Here is a 20,404-nt window from a genome sequence, read left to right as displayed (position 1 = left end):
TACTCTATTTGTTGAAATGCAGCCCCCCACTTGCAAGGCACCACCACCATGCTTCACCGCTGCAGACACTCATTATTGTACTGCTCTTCAGACTTTTGGTGAACCAACTTCCTTATTTTACAGCCAAATGTTTCACATTTTGCCTCAGTGCAGAGAACTAGCTGACGTTTTTCTGTACCCCAATTCTTATGTTTTCATGCACAGTTGAGTCACTTGATCTTGTTTTCATGTCAGTGGTATGGTTTTTGTCTGCAATTTTCCCATGAAGGCCTTCTAGCCAGACTTTTCAGAAAAGTAGCTGGGTCCCCCTGGATGCTCCCAGTTCTGAGCTGACGACCGTGCTTGACATCTTCTCATTTGCGAGGAGAAGTAAACCTCACATGTCTCATCTGCTACAACAACCTTCCCTATCTCTACTATCCTAAACATAACCTTTTTTGCTTTTTCAAAAGAGCTTCCACATCACACCATAAACCCCAGTCTGGTTGGAAATCTTCCTCTGGGCGAGACCTTGCTGATTCAGTAGAACTATCCTGTTTCTTGTTGCTTTGCTTATCAGCCAATGGTTTAGGACCTGTGACCTAAATCGAGATTAAAATCCTGGAAGTAATGATATGGTCCCCATAGAGCCCTAATCTCAACATCATGCAGTCTGTCTGCGATTATATGAAAAAACAGAAAGGTTTGCATAAGTGTACTTTTACAGAAAATCTGTGGTTGTATATCAAAAATGTTAGGAGACACCTGCCTGCTGAGTTCCTTAAAAAAATAAATAGGCTACATCTCACACCCCTGTGTGAGTATTACCACCTAACGGTATGTGCACATGTTGTGGATTTGTCTGTGGAATTTTCTGTGCGTTTTTTTTTTTGTTTTTTTTTTTGAGGATTTTGTTCTGCGCCATTAGCACAGCATTTTTTTTGCCATTAATTTACATTATACTGTAAATCACTTGCAGATCTGCAGCGTTTCTGCGCGGAAAAACGCTGCGGATCTACAGGAAATTTGCAACGTGTGCACATAGCCTAAGAGAAACGGACCAATTTTTTTTCCCCCTTCACATGCGTCATCCTGGTTGCTTCTGTTTTTTTTTTTTGTTTTTGTTTTTTTTCTTATCCCCTTCTTTTTACTGAGGCAGATACTGTCTGAAGTATTTTTTTTTTTTTCGTTCCATGGACTCTCAACAATCTATCAGGTAAAATAGGATAAATTGCCGATATACAATGTATGTTTTGCTAGTTTCATCGTTTTCTCACAGATCCCCATAGATTTTAAGAGCAGCTTTGGATTGGCAAAACCTGATCAGAGTACATGTTTGGAGCCTTCTGGACCGGAGACACTGACCCATTTTTAAAACTGAAGTGTGTATAACCCTGTAAGACTTTGAGTCAGGTTTCTGTATGAGAAAAGAACGGACAGCGCTAGGACGTGTCACATGGATGTGTGAATGCAGCCTAAGTGTACCTAAAAATTCATGATGTTTTAAAGGCAAAGGGTGGTCATACCTGTATTGATTTTGAGATATAGATATTGAATACATGGTGACACCAGTACAAGTAAATGTATCACTTCTTATTGCTGCACTTTATGAAATGGTTATCTTTTGTTATCTGATGTATTAGTCTCAGGTCTCCACTCCATACTGTCTGATCTGGCTCCTTTTGCTCTATAGCTCCTATAATTTCACGTAATGTGTGATATACAGTGTAGTGCATTCGTGGCAATCTCTTTTCTACACCCTGGTGTACAGAAGACTTTTCCTTTCACATGCAGAGGTTACATTACTTGTAAACAACACTTTTGATTGTTAAATCTAATACACGTTAGAAACCACCTCTGTGACGACCTGTTTCCTTATTCCTTCCGCAGGTCTGACTACTTTCGAAACTTTGTAGATTCATGTCTCCAGAAAATCCCTCAAGATCGACCAACGTCGGATGAACTGCTTAAGGTATGTGCTTCTTTTTCTTGATTTCAAAATGCCTTAACATTTGTTCTTGCAAGAAAACTCCCACCAGAAGTACATGCATGCTCGGACGAACTGTGTGTGCATGTGTACAATGGAGTTCATGAGGACTATTGCTTGGCTGACAGCTATAGAAATATACTGTGTGACCACCTTAAAGGGAGTCTGTCACCCCCAAAATCGTGTATGAGCTGTGGACATCGGCATCAGGGGCTTATCTACAGCATTCTGTAATGCTGTAGATAAGCCCCCAATGTAACCTGAAATATGAGAAATAAAGGTTAGATTATACTCACCCAGGGGCGGTCCTGGTGCGGTCCGGGTCCGATAGGCCTCGCGGTCCGGTCCAGCACCTCCTATCTTCATCAGATGACCTCCTCTTCTTGCCGCAATTTGGACACAGGCGTACTTTGTCTGCCCTGTTGAGAGCAGAGCAAAGTACTGCAGGCGCAGGGCCTCTCTGACCTTTCCCTACGCACTGCAGTACTTTGCTCTGCCCTCAACAGGGCAAAGTACGCCTGCGCCGGAGCCGCGGCAAGACGACAGGAAGAGGACGTCATCGTGTGAAGATGGGGGGCGCTGGACCCGGACCGCGAAGCCCATCGGACCCGGACTGCAGCGTGACCTCCCTGAGTATAATATAACCTTTATTTCTCATCTTTAAGGTTACATCGGGGGCTTATCTACAGCATTACAGAATGCTGTAGATAAGCCCCTGATGCTGGTGGCCGCAGCTCATATATGATTTTGGGGGTGACAGACTCCCTTTAAGGCCCACAGAATGACTGTAATTTGACTGAGTCACCCTCACTTTTGTTTTTGGTAGTGTTTGAAAGAACCGAGACTCTTGGGTGATTTAGTAGTGTAAAAGATTTAACACCTTTGACGTTCAATTGGTTTTGATCTTGTTTACTTTTAGTTTATTGTTGCATAAACTTTCCATTTTGAGGTCATTACTCGATGGATTTAATATGCTTTATATTATTGCAGCACATGTTTGTCTTGCGTGAGCGACCAGAAACAGTGTTAATTGACCTGATCCAGAGGACAAAGGATGCAGTCAGAGAGCTGGATAACCTACAGTACCGTAAAATGAAGAAGCTGCTTTTCCAGGAGGCCCATAATGGTCCTGCTGTGGAAACTCAAGAAGAGGAGGAGGTATGATCCTCAATGACGTTGCTTAATACGTAAAAAGGTTATATATTGTTATCCTCCACGATCAGTTGCTATCATAGGCAGCCAGTCATTCCTAATGTGGGTGCTGTAGCAGAACTAACGTCCATTGCAATAGATGAGTAATCATGTAACACTTAATTAGTGGCTGTCCAGAATGACTAAAGCATGAGTATGCCTATAACTTCCATACACACTAATTGAACAGGGGGCGCCTAAACTACGAACATCCTCCTTAAGCCCTTTATTGTTTGTATATGTAATCCGATATATTATTTTCCACCTCATTTTATAGTCCATTAACTTTTTGAAGAGATGCATTGTGCTATTAAAATTGGGGTTTTTACCCCGACACCTCCCTCACACCCACTGAAAACGTAAATACTAGTTTGTATGGTAAGAAACTCTTACAATATCTTATTTTACTAATCCTTAATATTTTATATGGAGAGCGATTTGTGTTTGGACTAAAATATTATATCCAGTAATTCTCTCTTTTATTTTAGGAGCAAGAGCACGGAGTTGGACGAACAGGAACTGTAAACAGCATCGGCAGTAACCAGTCTATCCCAAGCATGTCTATTAGTGCCAGTAGCCAAAGTAGTAGTGTGAATAGTCTTCCAGATGCCTCAGATGACAAGAGTGAATTGGACATGATGGAAGGAGATCACACCGTAATGTCAAACAGCTCGGTCATTCATTTAAAACCAGTAAGTTTTTTTGTTTGTTTGTTTTTTAAAATTTTATACAAAGATATATGGTTTTTTAATCATTCATTTATTTACTTTAGGGTTGATGTCTTTGTAGAAAACAGACCCATTCTCTTTAGGGTATGTTCACACGTTCCTGATTTCCATCCTTTTTTTTTCAGGACTGAAACCGCAGCTCTTGGCAGAAAACGCAGGTCCTTTTTTTGGTCCTTTTTTTGGTGCGTTTTTTGATGCGTTTTTTGATCCTTTTTTTTTTTATACAGTTTTCTATGCAGAGTCTGTGTGTTTTCTAGGAAGTTTTTTAGGGTTAAAATGGCTGAAAATACCCTAACCCTACCCCTAACCCTACCCCTAACCCTACCCCTAACCCTACCCCTAACCCTACCCCTAACCCTACCCCTAACCCTAACCCTATTCTAACCTTAGTGGGAAAAAAAAAATAAAAATTCTTAATTTTTTTATTGTCCCTACCTATGGGGGTGACAAAGGGGGGGGGGGGGGTGGGGGTGGGGGTGTCATTTACTATTTTTTTATTTTGATCACTGAGATAGGTTATATCTCAGTGATCAAAATGCACTTTGGAACGAATCTGCCGGCCGGCAGATTCGGCGGGCGCACTGCGCATGCGCCCGCCATTTTGCAAGATGGCGGCGCCCAGGGAGAAGACGGCCGGACGGACACCGGGAGGCCGGGTAAGTATAAGGAGGGGAGATTAGGGCACCGGGGGGGGGGGGGGGGGATCGGAGCATGGGGGGTGGGATCGGGGCAGCCACACTCCGCCCACGCACTTCCGCCCGCTTCCCCGCACTTCCTGCTGCAGCGGTTCGGCACCACAAACCGCAATAAAACCCGCAGATATATTTTTGATCTGCGGGTTTTACTGCGGGTTTGACCTCACAATGGAGGTCTATGGGTGCAGAACCGCTGCGGCTCCGAAAAAAGAAGTGACATGCTCCTTCTTTTTTCCCGCAGCTATTCAGCGCGGCTTTTTTTTTTAAATTCAGGATCATGTGCACAGCGGTTCCTGTTTTCCATAGGGTACATTGTACTGTACCCTGCATGGAAAACAGCTGCGGAACCGCAGCAGCAAAAACGCTGCGGTTCCGCAGTAAAAAACGCACTGTGTGAACATGGCCTTATTCTTCATGTCGGAAGTTTTTAGATTTGTCTTTTTATTATTTTCAAATTATATCATTCGAATTACAAAATTTCAGGTTCTAACTAAATGAGCCTAGGATGTCTATCAACCTAATTTGAGCCGTGAATACCACCCAAAGAAAGATACGGTGCACATAGTCTCTTTAAAAAAAAGTCTTTAAACTTTATTGAAAAATTTAAAAATTTAAAATACATATAAATAAATTTAACAGAAAAAATGCAAAGGAGGACCACATGTTGCATTTGCATAGTTATATCTGATCAATATGGAATTATACAAAGTATATAATAAAAATATAGATTTCTTAATAGATACAAACTTAACTTCATTAGTTATCTTATAAATATTTGCATAGTGCACATATACTACCTAATGCAAGCTGATGGTACTGATTGCCTTGATTGATAACCCATAAACAACAAGATGACTCACATTTTTGTAGACTAATGTGGAATGTGGTCCTGGTGCCCCGAAGTGCGTTTCACCCTTTGCTTCATCAGGGGCCGTAACTCTCGTGAGTTATCTTGTTGATTAAGGCAATCCGTACCATCAGCGTGAATAAGGTAGTAGATGTGCACTATGCAAATATTTATAAGATCGTTAATGAAGTTAAGTTTGTATCTATTAAGAAATCTATATTTCTTTCTCGCTTCATTGGGGGACACAGGTAACCATGGGTGTATGCTGCTGTCGCTAGGAGACTGACACTATGCAAATAAAAGTAACTCCTCCCCGGCAGTATACACCCTCTGACAGGCACCAGGCAACTCCGTTTTTGCTTAGTGTCTGTAGGAGGCGGACCTGGATTTAACCCCAGATCCGCATTTCTTTTTCTTTCAGGGATTGTTTGTTTGTTAATCTTTTTCCCTTTCGTTTCAGATACACTTCTGGGGGTTACAGGGTGCAGTTCTTCTCACCCTGATTCCCTGCATTAAGCGACCTAGAGCAGTGTGGTATTGCCCACAACGCACCCTCTCGGATCCGCTGGGTAGGACTTGGTTTCATGTCACCCTGGGGTGTTCATGTTTACTTTCGGTGGCCAGTCCTTGCCTCCCCCCCCCCCCCCATCCCTCTCCTCAGAGTGGGCTGAGAGGAAGACGGTGGTCACCTGCGGTGACCTCCCCCCTGTCTTCTGCGCCGGATGATATAGCGCGGGAAGGAGGACCACATCTCCCAGGACCCTTTCTGCCATCAAGGGATCCTGATGCATTCATCTTCAGGTAGGAAGATCTTCAAGCAACAGCAGCTCCCCCCTCCCAGTCCCTGCATTGTCGCAATCTCCATGCAGGGGCACTTAACCTTATTATCCAGCAGCACTCGCTGCTGCACGGGCATTCCTTTTCCGGGCTAGGGGATTCGGGGGGTCATCGGGCGCTCTTTTATTTAAATCTCGCACCTCTTTCCTCGTAGCGTGCGTTTTTTCCACCATATTCCTTTTCAGCAAGTCTCTGCCCCAGGAGGCCGCGCCCCTTCTTCTTCCTCATTCACAGCGCTGGACATGCATCGCTTGCAACCCATCACTGGTATTGGCCGCGCTCCGGTGGGCCACACCCCCCTTTTTCCCTGCCGGCCTATCGGGTGCTTGGTTTCTCTTCAGCCGGCCACGCCCCACTGTTTGGCGCGTTCTCTGCACGTGCAGATGCTCGCAGCCCGTGCTTTCTGCGCATAGCGTACTCTGGAATACCTCTCCAGCAGTCCTTCCATCATGTCCGTCTCACCCGAGGCCCCTTAATCCTCGGGATGAGTGCACTCCCTGTCAGTCTCCGACCTGACTAAAGTGTCTCAGTCCCTGGTTCAGGTACTAGAACGTATTCCACTGCTGACTACTGCCACCAGTGCCACGAACGTTTCTCACAGCGATTCGCTCGAACCTGTCCAAGACCCTCACAAGGGTAGACTTGAGAAGTACCAGAAAGCGTTTTCTGTCTAGTTCATCATCCACTTCTCCGGATCCAACTGCGTCAGCCTGAATACCGCTTGTAACGGGGTCTACCACTCTGGGGTACCTCTTTCAGTACCACCCCGTGTGTCCGGAGGTCCACTCTGCTTTGGCTGGAGTCCGAATGAAGGACGCCGGCTGGAATTCCTTGGTTACATGGGCGCATATAAAAGATCACTGCTTCTCCACGTATTTGCAGTCTGACAACACTTTACTCACAGGACACAGAATATATAACACAGATACAGAGGGCAGGCCAATAGAAAAGCGGCAAGCCAGACATACATTACAGTAGCCGCAGGTGGCCGGAGCCTGCCGATATTTACTGTGGGAATTACAAAGGTGGGGGCGGACAAAAGGGGAATATCGTGTCACCTCTGCCCAGGGGCGCAGCCTGTGGGCTGATGCATTAGGGACATGCATCTCACATGGAACCTATTATACATACATATAACTGCACAACATATTCTGGGTGCTAAGTGGTTCAGTAACACCACTCTCTACCCGTTCCCCCTCTTCGCAGGCGGACTTTGGGTCAGATGTATCCTCAATCGGATTCTGACTCAGATGCAGATCAGACTTCCGCAGCGCAGGATATGGTTGACAGCCTTATCTCAGCCATTATTCAAACGCTTGCGCTTAAGGAGGAAGAGGCAGCTTCTCAGGACATCTCCGTTTTCTTTCAAATGGATGAAGCGTCCTTCTAGAGTTTTTCCCAATCATAAGGAATTTGATAACACTACGTCTAGACACTGGGAACACCCTGGTAAACGTTTTCCAGGGAGGAAACGTTTAGACATTTTATACCGGTTTGCTGCAGACTTTGTTAGCAAATGGTCCGAATCTCCTAAGGTAGATCCACCTGTGTCTAGATTATACTCACAGACAGTGCTGTCCATTCCTGACGTGGCATCTCTAAAGGACCCCACGGACAGACAAACTGAGACTCTAATCAAATCAGCTTTTAAAGCTTCTGGTACCTCTCTGCCCCAATTTCGCCTCTACCTGGGTGGCGAAAGCGGTGTCGGCCTGGGCCAAAACCCTACGCAGAGGCATTGTAGCTTCGGCTCCCGCACAGGAGCTAGCGGATTTAGCTAATCAGATGTCACTGGCTGGAAAGTACCTTCTGAATGCTTCTCTGGATGCGGCTGCTTGCTCTGCAAGGGCAAACAGAAAAAATTGTCGCCATTCGCCGTGTCCTCTGGCTGAAAGCGTGGAAAGCAGATCCCGCTTCCAAAAAATCCCTCGCAGGTCTGCCTTTCCAGGGATCCAGGCTCTTTGGAGCGCAGCTTGACCAAATGGTCTCGGACGCCACGGGCGGTAAGAGCACTTCTCTTCCGCAATCTAAGCCTAGGCGTCCCTTCAATAGAAAGGGACCCCATGCCTTTCGCTCCTTCGCCTCAACAGGTGGTGCCTCTCAGCATGACCAGTCTTCCACTCAAAGGGACCGAAGGGAGCATTCTTTCAGGCCTTCCCCTCATTGGACAGCTAAAGGCCGCTCCTCCAAATCTTCCAGTTCTCGCGACCACAGATTTTCTTCCAAATGACAGGTCACCCCCACCTGGAAATCTTTCCAGGGTGGGAGGCAGGCTTCTTCTGTTCACAGAGCCTTGGTTATCGGTGGTCGACGACGCCTGGGTCAGGGAGATCGTCACATCAGGTTACAAAATAGCCGCCCAAACAGCCCTCCCATGTCCCAGGGCTTTTTCAGGTGGTCCATTCCCTTCTCGCTTCAGAGGTAATCGTCCCAGTACCTTCCAACCAGCGGTTTTCCGGTTTTTACTCAAATCTATTCGTAGTTCCGAAAAAAGACGGCTCTCTTCGCCCGATTTTGGACCTCAAGCGGTTGAACCGCCACTTCTGGATTTGGCACTTCAAGATGGAGTCCTTGCGCTTGATGTCCTCCATGGAACCTGGAGAATTTCTGTGCTCTGTGGACATTCGAGATGCGTATCTGCACATTCCGATTTGTGTTCAGCATCAGAGGTTCCTTCATTTCGCTATCCAGGACCAATATTTCCAATTCATGGCTCTTTCGGCTTGGCGTCCACCCCCAGAGTCTTTACGAAGGTAATGGCGGCGGTCATGGCCATCCATCAGTCGAAGGGGATTCTCGTAATCCCCTATCTCGACGATCTCGTAAAGAGTCCGTCTCGCCGCGACTGCGGTCACAGTCTCCAGATCACTCTGGACACGTTAACCCGCCTCGGTTGGATAATCAACGAACAAAAGTCCACCTTGATTCCGACCCAGCGTCTAGAATTCCTGGGCATGGAATTCAACACCATTCAGGCTCAGGTCTTCCTCCCAAGAGAGAAATACCTCTCTCTTCGGAGGGGCATCAGTCCTAAAGCGTCCTACCCCTCTACCTCTATGGCTCGGCATGAGGGTTCTGGGCAAGATGGTCGCTTCCATGGAATGCGGTCCCTTATGCTCCGTTCCACTCTCGCCCTCTCCAGCTGGCCCTTCTGTCAGTTTGGGACAGGAATCCACTCTCCTTAGACCGCCCAGTTCGCCTCCCTCTCGATGTGAGACAGTCTCTCACTTGGTGGACGCTATCCATTTCCATTCTGCACGGGAGGTCGTATCTCCCCCTCCGCTTGCAGGTCATCACCACCGATGCCAGTTTCCAGGGGTGGGGTGCGGTCTTTCTCCACCTCACAGCCCACGGGCGCTGGACTGCTCAAGGGGCACGCCTCCCGATCGATCTCTTGGAGATCAGGGCTATTTTTCTAGCCCTCCTCCGCTGGCAGCCCCTCCTCTCAGGAAAACCGGTCCCCATTCAGTTGGACAACGCCACAGCTGTGGCTTACATAAACCGTCAGGGAGGGACTCGCAGCAAGCAAGTCATGACGGAGGTGGCAAAGATTCTGTGGTGGGCGGAGAACCACGTTCCCTCCATATCAGCTGTCCACATCCCACGGGTGGACAATTGGGAAGCCGACTTTCTCAGCAGTCAGGGGCTCGTGTCAGACGAGTGGGCTCTTCTCCCCGCTGTCTTCGACCAGATTTGCCAAAGGTGGGGCGTTCCGAACGTCGACCTAATGGCCTCCCGAGCAAACCACAAGGTTCCCCAGTACGTATCCAGATCCCGGGATCCGAGGGCCGTCTGCTGTGACGCTCTCGTGATCTCGTGGGCCCAGTTTTAGATGCCTTACCTGTTCCCGCCTCTTCCCTTGCTTCCAAGGGTCGTAAAGAAGATAAAGTCAGAGGGGGTTCCCGTTCTCTTAGTAGCTCCAGATTGGCCCCGCAGGGCCTTGTATGCGGAGCTAGTGAACATGTTATCGGATATACCTTGAAGGCTCCTAGACCGTCCGGATCTTCTATCGCAGGGTCCCTTCTTCCACCCGAGTTCTCGGTCTCTGAATTTAATGGTATGGCTGTTGAAGCCGCGAAGGACGCAGGTTTTTCTCAACGTGTCATACAAACCATGATAAGAGCTAGGAATCCGGCATCTTCCTGTATCTAACGTAGATGTTGGAAGGCCTTTTTCCGATGGTGTGACGTCAACGGTCTATCCCCTTTGGTTTTTTCCCTTCCTTCGCTTCTCTGATTTCTTCAGTTGAGTCTAGATTCGAACCTCTCCCTGAGCACGCTAAAGGGTCAGGTGTCTGCTTTGTCAATTCTCTTTCAAAGAGCCCTTCCTTCTCTCCCCCAGGTGAGAACCTTCCTTCAGGGGGTTGCTCATGTTGCACCTCCTTACAATCCTCCAGTCGCTCCTTGGGACCTCAAACTTGTGCTCGGCGCCCTCCAGTGTACGCCTTTTGAGCCAATTCGGGACATTTCTTTTTCTCTTCTTTCCTGGAAAGTAGCTTTTTTGGTCGCCATCACCTCGATCAGGATAGTTTCTGAGTTGGCGGCGTTGTCCTGTTGTTCTCCCTTTCTGGTCCTTCATCAGGAAAAAGTTGTCCTTCGGCCTGTCCCTTCTTTTCTGCCAAAGGTGGTTTCGTCTTTTCACATCAATGAAGACATCATCCTTCCTTCTTTGTGCCCTTCCCCAGTTCATTCTTTGGAGAAATCTTTCCACAATTTGGATGTGGTCAGGGCTATCTGAGTCTACCTTGCCAGAACTGCTTCTTTTCGTCAGTCCGACCCTCTGTTTGTCATCTCGGAAGGTCGTCAGAAGGGGCTCCCCGCCTTTAAGTTCACAATTGCTCGATGGATCTGTTCGGCGGTCCTGGAGGCATACCGTGTTCAAGACAAACTGCCTCCCCCGTGGTGAGGGCTCACTCTACCTGGGCAGTTCGTCACCAAGCTACGGCCTCGTAGGTTTGCAAGGTCGCAACTTGGTCTTCCATCCACACTTTTGTGAACTACTACAAGGTGCACACTCAGGCTTCTGCGGATGCAGGCCTGGGTAGGAAGATACTGCAGGCGGCGGTTTCGCACTGGCCGACCTTGTTCTCTATTCTTATTATCCCACCCTGGGGACGTCCCATGGTTACCTGTGTCCCCAATGAAGCGAGAAAGAAAGAGGGATTTTTGGTTCTTACCGTAAAATCTTTTTCTTGGAGCCTTCATTGGGGGACACAGCACCCTCCCTTTGTTGTACCGTATTGGCCAACGTGCCGTTGTTGTAGGTTGGTACATAGGTTCAGTTGTTTGTACTTGTTCCTTCTACTGCTTTTGCACCAACTGAGTTGCCTGGTGCCTGTCGGAGGGTGTAAACTGCCGGCGCGTAGTTACTATTTTTTATTTGCATAATGTCAGCCTCCTAGCGACAGCAGCATACACCCATGGTTACCTGTGTCCCCGAATGAAGGCTCCAAGAAAGAGATTTTACGGTAAGAACAAAAAATCCCTCTTTTTATTATATACTTTGCATAATTCCATATTAAAAATAAATATAACTATGCAAATGCAACAAGTGGTCCTCCATTGCATTTCTCTGTTGAACTTATCTGTATTTTAAATTAAGTTTTCAATAAAGTTTAAAGACACCTTTTTTTTAACCCCTTTCTGGCGTTGGACGTACTATTCATTCCATGTGACCTGGGACTTAATTCCCATAGACGGAATAGTACGTCATAGGCGATCAGCCACGGTCACAAGGGGAGCGCGACTGGTCGCGGCCGGGTGTCAGCTGATTCTCACCGCTGACATCCGGCATTAACTGCCAGGAGCAGTCACGGATCGCTCCCGGCACTTTAACCCCCTGGACACTGTGATCAAACATGATCGCAGCGTTCCGGAGCTGGCAGAGGGGCATGATGCGGGGTCCTGATCGCTGCCATGGAGACGCGATGTCCAGACCTGAGAGACTTCGTGTCATGCACAGTGATGACCAGGAAGTCTCTCAGGTCAATGTAATAGAAACTGCAGCTCTGACAGCTTCTATAGCATGCAGATCTGATACATATGGGGTATCGGCAAACTCAGGACAAATTGCAGAATAACTTTTGGGGTCCAATTTCTATTGTTCCCCTTGGTAAAATTTTAAAAAAAATTGGATCTGAAGTAATTTTTTTTTGTTTTAAACATTTCAAAAATTTCTGTGAAGCACCAGAAGGGGTAATAAACTTATTGAATGTGGTTTTGCGCACTTTAAGGGGTGCAGTTTTTATAATGGTGTCACTTTTGGGTATTTTCTATCATATAGACCCCTCAAAGGGATCTCAAATGTGATGTGGCCCCTAAAAAAAAAAAAAAAAGTTTTGTAAAACTTTTAGGCTATGTGCACACGTTGTGGATTTTGCTGTGGATCTGCAGCAGCTTTCCATGCGTTTACAGTACAATGTAAACCTATGGAAAACGCAATCCGCAGTGCCCATGCTGTGGAAAAAAAACACACAAACGCGCGTTTCAATTCTTTGTGCGGATTCCGCAGCGGTTTACACCTGCTCCATAATAGGAATCCGCACAAAATCCGCGGTAAATCTGCAGGTAAAACGCAGTGCCTTTTACCTGCGGATTTCTCAAATCCGCTGTGGAAAAATCCGCAGAGCTCAAAACTACGTGTGCACATACCCTAAATCCTTATAACTCCCTAACAAAGAAAAATTTTGGTTCCAAAATTGTGCTAATGTAAAGAAGATATTGTGGGAAATGTTACTTAAGTATTTTGTGTAACATATCTCTGTGACTTAAGGGCATGAAAATTCAAAGTAGTAAAATTGCGAAATTTTAACAATATTCACCAAATTTCCGTTATTTTCACAAATAATCGCAAGTCATATCAAAGAAATTTTACCACTATCATGAAGTACAATATGTCACGAGAAAACAACGTCAGATGTCAGAATCACCGGGATCCATTGAAGCGGTCCAGAGTTATAACCTCACAAAGGGACAGTGGTCAGAATTGTATAAATTGGCCCGGTCATTAACATGCAAACCACCCTTGGTGGTAAAGGGGTTAAAAAGACTGTAGGCACCTATCTATCTTTGGGTGGTATTCATAGTTCACGTGTGTCTTCAATAATTATCTGCACATGCTCTATATCATAGAATCATAGAATGATAGTTGGAAGGGACCTCCTAGGTCATCTGGTCCAACCCCCTGCTCAAATCAGGATTCATTAAACCATCTCAGACAGATGTCTGTCCAGCCTCTGTTTGAACACTTCCATTGAAGGAGAACTCCCCACCTCTCGTGGCAGCTTGTTCCACTCATTGATCACCCTAAAGGTAAGTTCACACAGGGTGTTTTTGTTGCTTTTTTTCTGCAGTAAAACCTGATCTTCTTGGCAGGAAAGAAGCTGCATCAAAAACGGAGGTTTAGGTGCGTTTTTGGTGTGTTTCTATTGGTGCCTTTTTTTTTTCTTTGTCCATGCTAATGTCCTTGAATTTTCAGCAGCAAAAACGCAGCAAATAATGATACTTGCGTTTTTGTTGCGTTTTTTCAACACCCATTCAAAAACGCTGAAAGATGTGACATGCTCTATGTCCAAAAAACGCAGCAAAGCACAAAATACTGATCACACAAAAAAAGTGTGTGCATGAGATTTCTGAAATCTCATAGGCTTTGCTGTTACTGTAAAAGGCAGCTGACAATTAGCATAAAAAAGCAGCAAAAATGCCCTGTGTGAACTTACCCTAACTGTCAAAGTTTTTTTTCTAATATCTAATCGGTGTCTCCTCCCATTCAGTTTCATACCATTGCTTCTAGTAGTGATGAGCAAGTGTACTCTTTGCTCAGGTTTTCCCGAGCCGGCTCGGGTGACCTCCGAGTATTTGACTGCTCGGGGATTTAGTTTTCATCCCGGCAGCTGAATGATTTACAGCTACTAGCATGCTTGATTACATGTGGGGATTCCCTAGCAACCAGGCAACCCCCACATGTACTCAGGCTGGGTACTAGCTGTAAATCATTCAGCTGCCGCCATGAAAACTAAATACTTGGAGGTCACCTGAGCAACGAGTACACTCGCTCAACACTAGCTTCTAGTCTTTCCTTGTGCAAATGAGAATAAAGATGATCCTTCTACACTGTGACATCCCTTGAGATATTTGAGGACTGCTATTAAGTCTCCTCTGTTTTATTTTTTGCAAGGTAAACATTCCCAAATCCTATAACCGTTCCTCATAGGACATGGTTTGCAGACCGGTCACCATTCTGGTCGCTCTTCTCTGAACTTGCTCGAGTTTGTTGATGTCGTTTTTTTTCTTTTTTTTTTTTAAATGTGATGCCCTAAACTGGACACTATTCCAGATGAGGTCTGACCAAAGAGGAGTAGAGGGCAATAATGAATTCACGTGATCTAGACTGTATGCTTCTGTTAATATATCCCAGAATTGCATTTGCCTTTTTTGCTGCTGCATCACACTGTTGACTCATGTTCAGTTTATGATCTATTAGTAAACCCAAGTCTTTTTCTCATGTGCTGTTACTGAGCCCTATTCCTCCCATTCTGTATATGCTTTTTTCATTGTTATTGCCCAGATATAGTACTTTGCATTTTTCCTTGTTAAAAACCATTCTGTTAGGCTACTTTCACACTTCCGTCTTTTTAAATCCGTCACAATGCATCGTTTTGGGGAAAAAAACGCATCCTGCAAATGTGCCCGCAGGATGCGGTTTTTCCCATAGACTTGTATTGCTGACGGATCGCGACATATGGCCACACGTCGCGTCTGTCGTGCGCTGGATGCTTCGGTATTTGGCGAGCCGTCGCAGCAAAAAAACGATCAAGGGAACGTTTTTTCGTACTTAGTTTCCTGCATTTTAAACCGCATGCCCGGCCGTAACTCCACCCCCTCCTTCCTGGGAGTTTACTATGGGCAGCGGACGCGTTGAAACACTGTGTCCGCTGCCCACGTTGTGCAGAAAATCACCACTGTCCTGTCGGTACGTTGCGCCAACGCTTTGTGACGACCCCGTACTGACGGAAGTGTGAAAGAAGCCTTAGTTGCTGCCCAGTTTATTTATTAGCTTTGTGTCATCAGCAAATTTTATCAGTGTACCCTCAATTCCTTCATCTAAATAATTGATAATGATGTTGAACAATATAGGGCCCAGGACAGAGCTCTGTGGTACCCCACTTGAGACTTTCTTCCAACTGGATGTGCAGCCATTTACGACCACTCTTTGGGTCCGATCACTAAGCCAGTTATGAATCCACCTAACAGTTGCCTTGTCCATTCCATACTTAGTCATTTTTTCAATAAGGACTGAGTGAGATACTTTGTCAAATGCTTTGCTGAAGTCAAGATATACTATATCTACAGCATTTCCCTGATCCAACTAGACAGTGATATGTTGATAGTATGTTGATATCCCCTATAACAATCCTACCTTTTGTGATCTGATCACTGCCTCCATTCTGCAAACAATAAAGTTTAATCAAACGGTAATTTGGCTGCTCTTTCCCAGCCACTGATTTAGCATGTCCCTGCACCCCTCCCCCTCCGCTGCTGATTGACAACACTTACCTGCACTGTCAATCACCAGTGAGTTAGGTGTGGATATGCAAAATGAGTGCATGAAACCAAGCAACCTAATTAACATATTTGCAGTTTCTTCAGAATGGTCACAGCAATCGGAACACTAGACATGCGATTATCCTGCGGGTTATATCCCCTACTAGACTATGAACTGATTCATCAAAGCTTTTATGTCAGAAACCTGGCGTAAAATGGATTTGTGGAATGCTGAGTTGCGCAATAATAAAGCGACTTTTTCATTGTCACGCGAGTTTAAAGCAACTCAGACAAAATGGGCGCAACTGTGAATGGAACGGGGGTGTAACAGCGTCTGTCCGTCAAATTCTTTGTGGTGGCATTTCATACATCTGAAATGCTACTCCAGTCCCTGACAGAGGTGCATGCCACTGAGATGATGTGCCGAAATCAAGAAGTAGTGTGTGCCTTTTAATAAATTCAGTGCATCGTACTCCAGGAAGCCCTTCATTAAGGCTGTTGTTTGCAACATCTGTCTTAATGAATTGGCCTCTAAGCACTTAGTTTACAGTAATGGTTTTCGGCCCACAAAGTTCTTATCTGGATATTAAGAATGGATCTTCTGAAAATACCATAAGTAATATAATGCAGAAGAAACAACATGATGGCTCCTGAAGCTGCACGCTAGGAGTCCATATGAATAAGCAGGGCCCTGCTGTCTGCTTCAATGAGTGCCAAATCACAAGTTGTTGTTTTCCTTTTTAATAATATTGCACGGAGCATGAAGACAGTTCACTTGTGATGGACTTTAAGTTTCATATTGTTCTAAATCAGGAGGAAGAAATTTACCCGGAGGAATCTGAATCCAGAATGCGGCCATCAGAACCACAGTCGCCACCCCAGGTTTCACGCCACAAATCTCATTATCGGAACCGAGAGCACTTTGCCACCATACGCACGGCCTCGCTGGTACGTTTTTACTTCTGTTATTCTTTATTTGTGTGCTTGCTCTGCAACAAAACATTAGCCTGTTATGCTGGACAGCAGTGCACATGATATGCTCTGATAAGTGTTTTTTTCATAAATGAATTGTTTTTAATTTTTGAAAAATAGTATTACAGAAAAAAAAGTCAACATCCTTCAGTACAAGAACATATGTCATAAGATGTCCAAAATGGATGCAATTTCTAACAATAAATTTTGTCATCAATATTAAGTAGGCAAAATGTAATAAGTTTATATTTTCAATAAATATCTTTAGACAAAAACAGTGACTCTACAAGACAGGCAAAAAGGGGGAGGGGAAGGAAGTAAATCCAGTACTTATTATATGATCCATAGCAAATAATTATTGCTGCCTTTATTAATAGTCTCTCTGAACCCAATGATATGTTTTATAAAGGGTCGAAGTGTTTATCGCGCACCGACTCATGGTCATCACTAGTGATGTGCGAATAGCATTGTTGCTTGAGTCTTCCCGAGCATGCTCAGTGATCTCTGAGTGTTTTGTAGTGCTTGGACATTTAGCTTTCGTCGCCTCAGCTGCATGATTTACGGCTGCTGGACAGCCTGAATACATGTGGGAATTCCCTAACAAACAGGCATTCCTCACATGTATTCAGCCTGGCTAGCAGCCGTAAATCATGCAGCTGAGGCCACGAAAACTACATGTCCGAGCAATAACAAATACTCGGAGGTCACCCGAGCAACAATGCTATTCGCTCATCACTAGTGATCACAGAAAACCTTCATCTGTCGAATAATAGAACAATATATGTACACTTATTTGCCATAGAAAACCTATGTAGGTGAACTTAACCCTATTAGCAAAGTGCACTGTACAACTATGCACCCATTGAATGACACTGGTATTAGAGTCCACCACCTCCCCTCGTTTACCAACTCGATCAAAAGGTGCCGATAGATTGCCATGGCTACTGGGAGCCCTTATTTCTTCCATGTTAATACTTCAATGACGCCCATTGAGATCATAAGTTTACCAATACAATGCAATGCTATAGTATTGCAGTAAATTCTATAGGCCATTGCAGGGACAAAGTAAAAAATATTGTAACAAATAAAATATTTATCACTGCTTGTCTAATTTTTCCAATTAAATATACTGTATATCCCATGTGGTCAACACCAAAATGGAAATAAAATCATAAGAGCAGAACCACAGTTTTTGTTTTATCACATAACCTCCCAAATAGAGAGATTAGAAAGTCATATGGACCCCAAAATCGTGAAAAAAAGTAATGGCTCTATGGCGACTGAAGACAAAAGTTTTTCATAGGGGAAAAAAACTATACAAATTTGGGATTACCATTACCATACTGTCCCATATAACAAATTAACCTGGGCATTTTGAACATACTCAAACTCTTAAAATTAAAACCCAAAAAGGAATGGCAAAATTGCTGAAAGCCCCATGAATGGTATCAATAAAAACATCAGCTCATTACTCACCCTGATTTATTTACAGAAAACTAAACTTATGGGTCTCAAAAAATGGCGACACAAACACATTATTATTTTTTTCTTACAAAGTCTGCTGCATAAAATACTTATCAGCAGATATAATGTTAATCTGATGGTATTTAGCATTTTGGCTATGTTTGCCTGTGTTTATGAAGGGTGGCTACATAGAGAAAATGAAGTTACGTTCTCCCTGCGGCTGCTCACTTCCAGTCATTGAGGTGGTGCAGGGTGCGTGTATAGTCCCTATACAGTGAGTCCGATGTCGTCGCTCTCACGACATCCTGCTGAGCACATGGCTAGCCGTCAATAAAGGTGCAGTGGGATGGATGGTGGCACCCTCACTATATAGTGAGCTCTGTTGTGGACTGATGCATTTTGTTTCCTAAAACTGTTCTTGTAGTAACACCTCAAAACATGGTTAATAGCTACTTACCTGCACTTTACCACCTTGTCTGCATATTACCTCAATGTCTGCACTTACACACCATTTTTGTAATGGACAGGTTTTTTACCAACTGAAAAAAGTTGTTTTTTTCAGCACCTTATATTGTAAAGTAAATGGACAAAAAACAAAACCTCGCACGGCTAAATTGATGGAAAAATAAAAAGTTGTTATTCTCTGAAAAGGGGAGGAAACCACGAAAGCTCAAACAAAAATGACAGGATCATGAAGGGGGTTAATAAGGGATGCTCCTCGTAAAGGGGTGGCATAACCTAATGTTATCACTGTATGAGGTGTAGGAGCCCAAGTGATCCTGAGGATGAAGAGGACTAAATCAGTGCTGCATCTCCCTCACAATTTTTCTCTGCGCATCCACCACCTGCTTTGCAGAAAACTGCAGCATAATCCTATTTAAGTGAATGGGGTCTTGGTGCAGTTCTCCAGTCTCCTGTGTGGGGAAAACCTAAAAGGGAGCAAGGTACTGAATGTAATTCTCTGTTTGGAGGAAGTCCCTGTGCTCTCCTCTATGATCATAAGAAGATGGCAGATGTTAGTGATCTGCCATGGTTATGTGAGAGATGCCAGTACATGTTTTAAGCAATATTTATTTAAAAAAAAAACATCTAAACTGAAGTTGTTCATTGCATTTTAGAGAAATCCTTTTTGTGGTCCGTTAGCAGCGAACCATTCATACATTAAATGATCGAACTGAATATGGCTAAATCCGGTTTTCTCAAAAATGTGGGAAGTTCACGTATCCTCTTTATAGGTGACGAGGCAAATCCAGGAACATGAGCAAGACTCGGAGCTGCGGGAACAGATGTCTGGCTACAAGCGCATGAGGCGGCAACATCAAAAGCAACTGATGGCACTAGAGAACAAGCTGAAGGCGGAGATGGATGAGCATCGGCTCAGGCTAGACAAAGATCTAGAGACTCAGCGCAACACCTTTGCAGCAGAAATGGAAAAACTTGTAAAGAAACACCAGGCAGCCATGGATAAAGAGGTGAGGCTACCATTACACTAGTATTACCCCGTTTTATAGACCATGTGCCAGTTGCTAAAACCAAGTGGCGGACACTTTTTTTCCATCTCTGCTGCCACTCTGTTCTAGCAACCATCTCAGGTCACATCAGTCGGACCTTTCTCAGTATTGCGTAAATGGCCATCTACTATATAATTGTCTAAGGGTCACTTCCGTCTGTCTGTCTGTGACGGATATTCATGGGTCGCGGCCTCTGTCTGTCGTGGAAATCCAAGTCGCTGATTGGTCGTGGGCGTTTTGCTGCAACCAATCAGCGACAGGCACAGTCCGGAAGAAAATGGCCGCTCCTTTCTCCCCGCAGTCGGTGCCCGGCGCCCGCATACTCCCCTCCAGTCACCGCTCACACAGGGTTAATGCCGGCGGTAACGGACCGCGTTATGCCGCGGGTAACGCACTCCGTTACTGCCGTTATTAACCCTGTGTGTCCCCAACTTTTTACTATTGTTGCTGCCTATGTGGCATCAATAGTAAAAAAAATGTAATGTTAAAAATAATTTAAATAAAAAATAGTTATATACTCACCCCTGGGATCCACCGAAGCTCCGCCGAGCCGCTCGCGCCTGCCGCCACCTTCTGTTCCCAGAGATGCATTGCGAAATTACCCAGAAGACTTAGCGGTCTCACTATATACTATGTGGGCAGCGTGATATA

At 45.0% G+C, this 20,404-nt stretch overlaps 1 protein-coding gene across 1 annotated transcript in view; it reads left to right on the top strand.

Annotated features, from left to right (window-relative positions):
* TAOK1 (TAO kinase 1) overlaps nucleotides 1–20,404 on the top strand; it is a 109,985-nt gene that overhangs the window by 81,560 nt on the left and 8,021 nt on the right. Inside the window, exons 11-15 of the mRNA XM_069761184.1 lie at nucleotides 1,870–1,951; nucleotides 2,957–3,124; nucleotides 3,646–3,849; nucleotides 16,620–16,754; nucleotides 19,478–19,714. Of these exons, the coding sequence (XP_069617285.1) occupies nucleotides 1,870–1,951; nucleotides 2,957–3,124; nucleotides 3,646–3,849; nucleotides 16,620–16,754; nucleotides 19,478–19,714 (826 nt within the window). The remainder of the gene's footprint in view (nucleotides 1–1,869; nucleotides 1,952–2,956; nucleotides 3,125–3,645; nucleotides 3,850–16,619; nucleotides 16,755–19,477; nucleotides 19,715–20,404) is intronic.

This window comes from Ranitomeya imitator, chromosome 3 (assembly GCF_032444005.1).
Source record: "Ranitomeya imitator isolate aRanImi1 chromosome 3, aRanImi1.pri, whole genome shotgun sequence".
In the NCBI taxonomy this organism is placed as follows: Eukaryota; Metazoa; Chordata; class Amphibia; order Anura; family Dendrobatidae; genus Ranitomeya; species Ranitomeya imitator.
The sequence above is the reverse complement of the archived record's forward strand: the minus strand, read 5'-3'. Positions and strand labels throughout refer to the sequence as shown.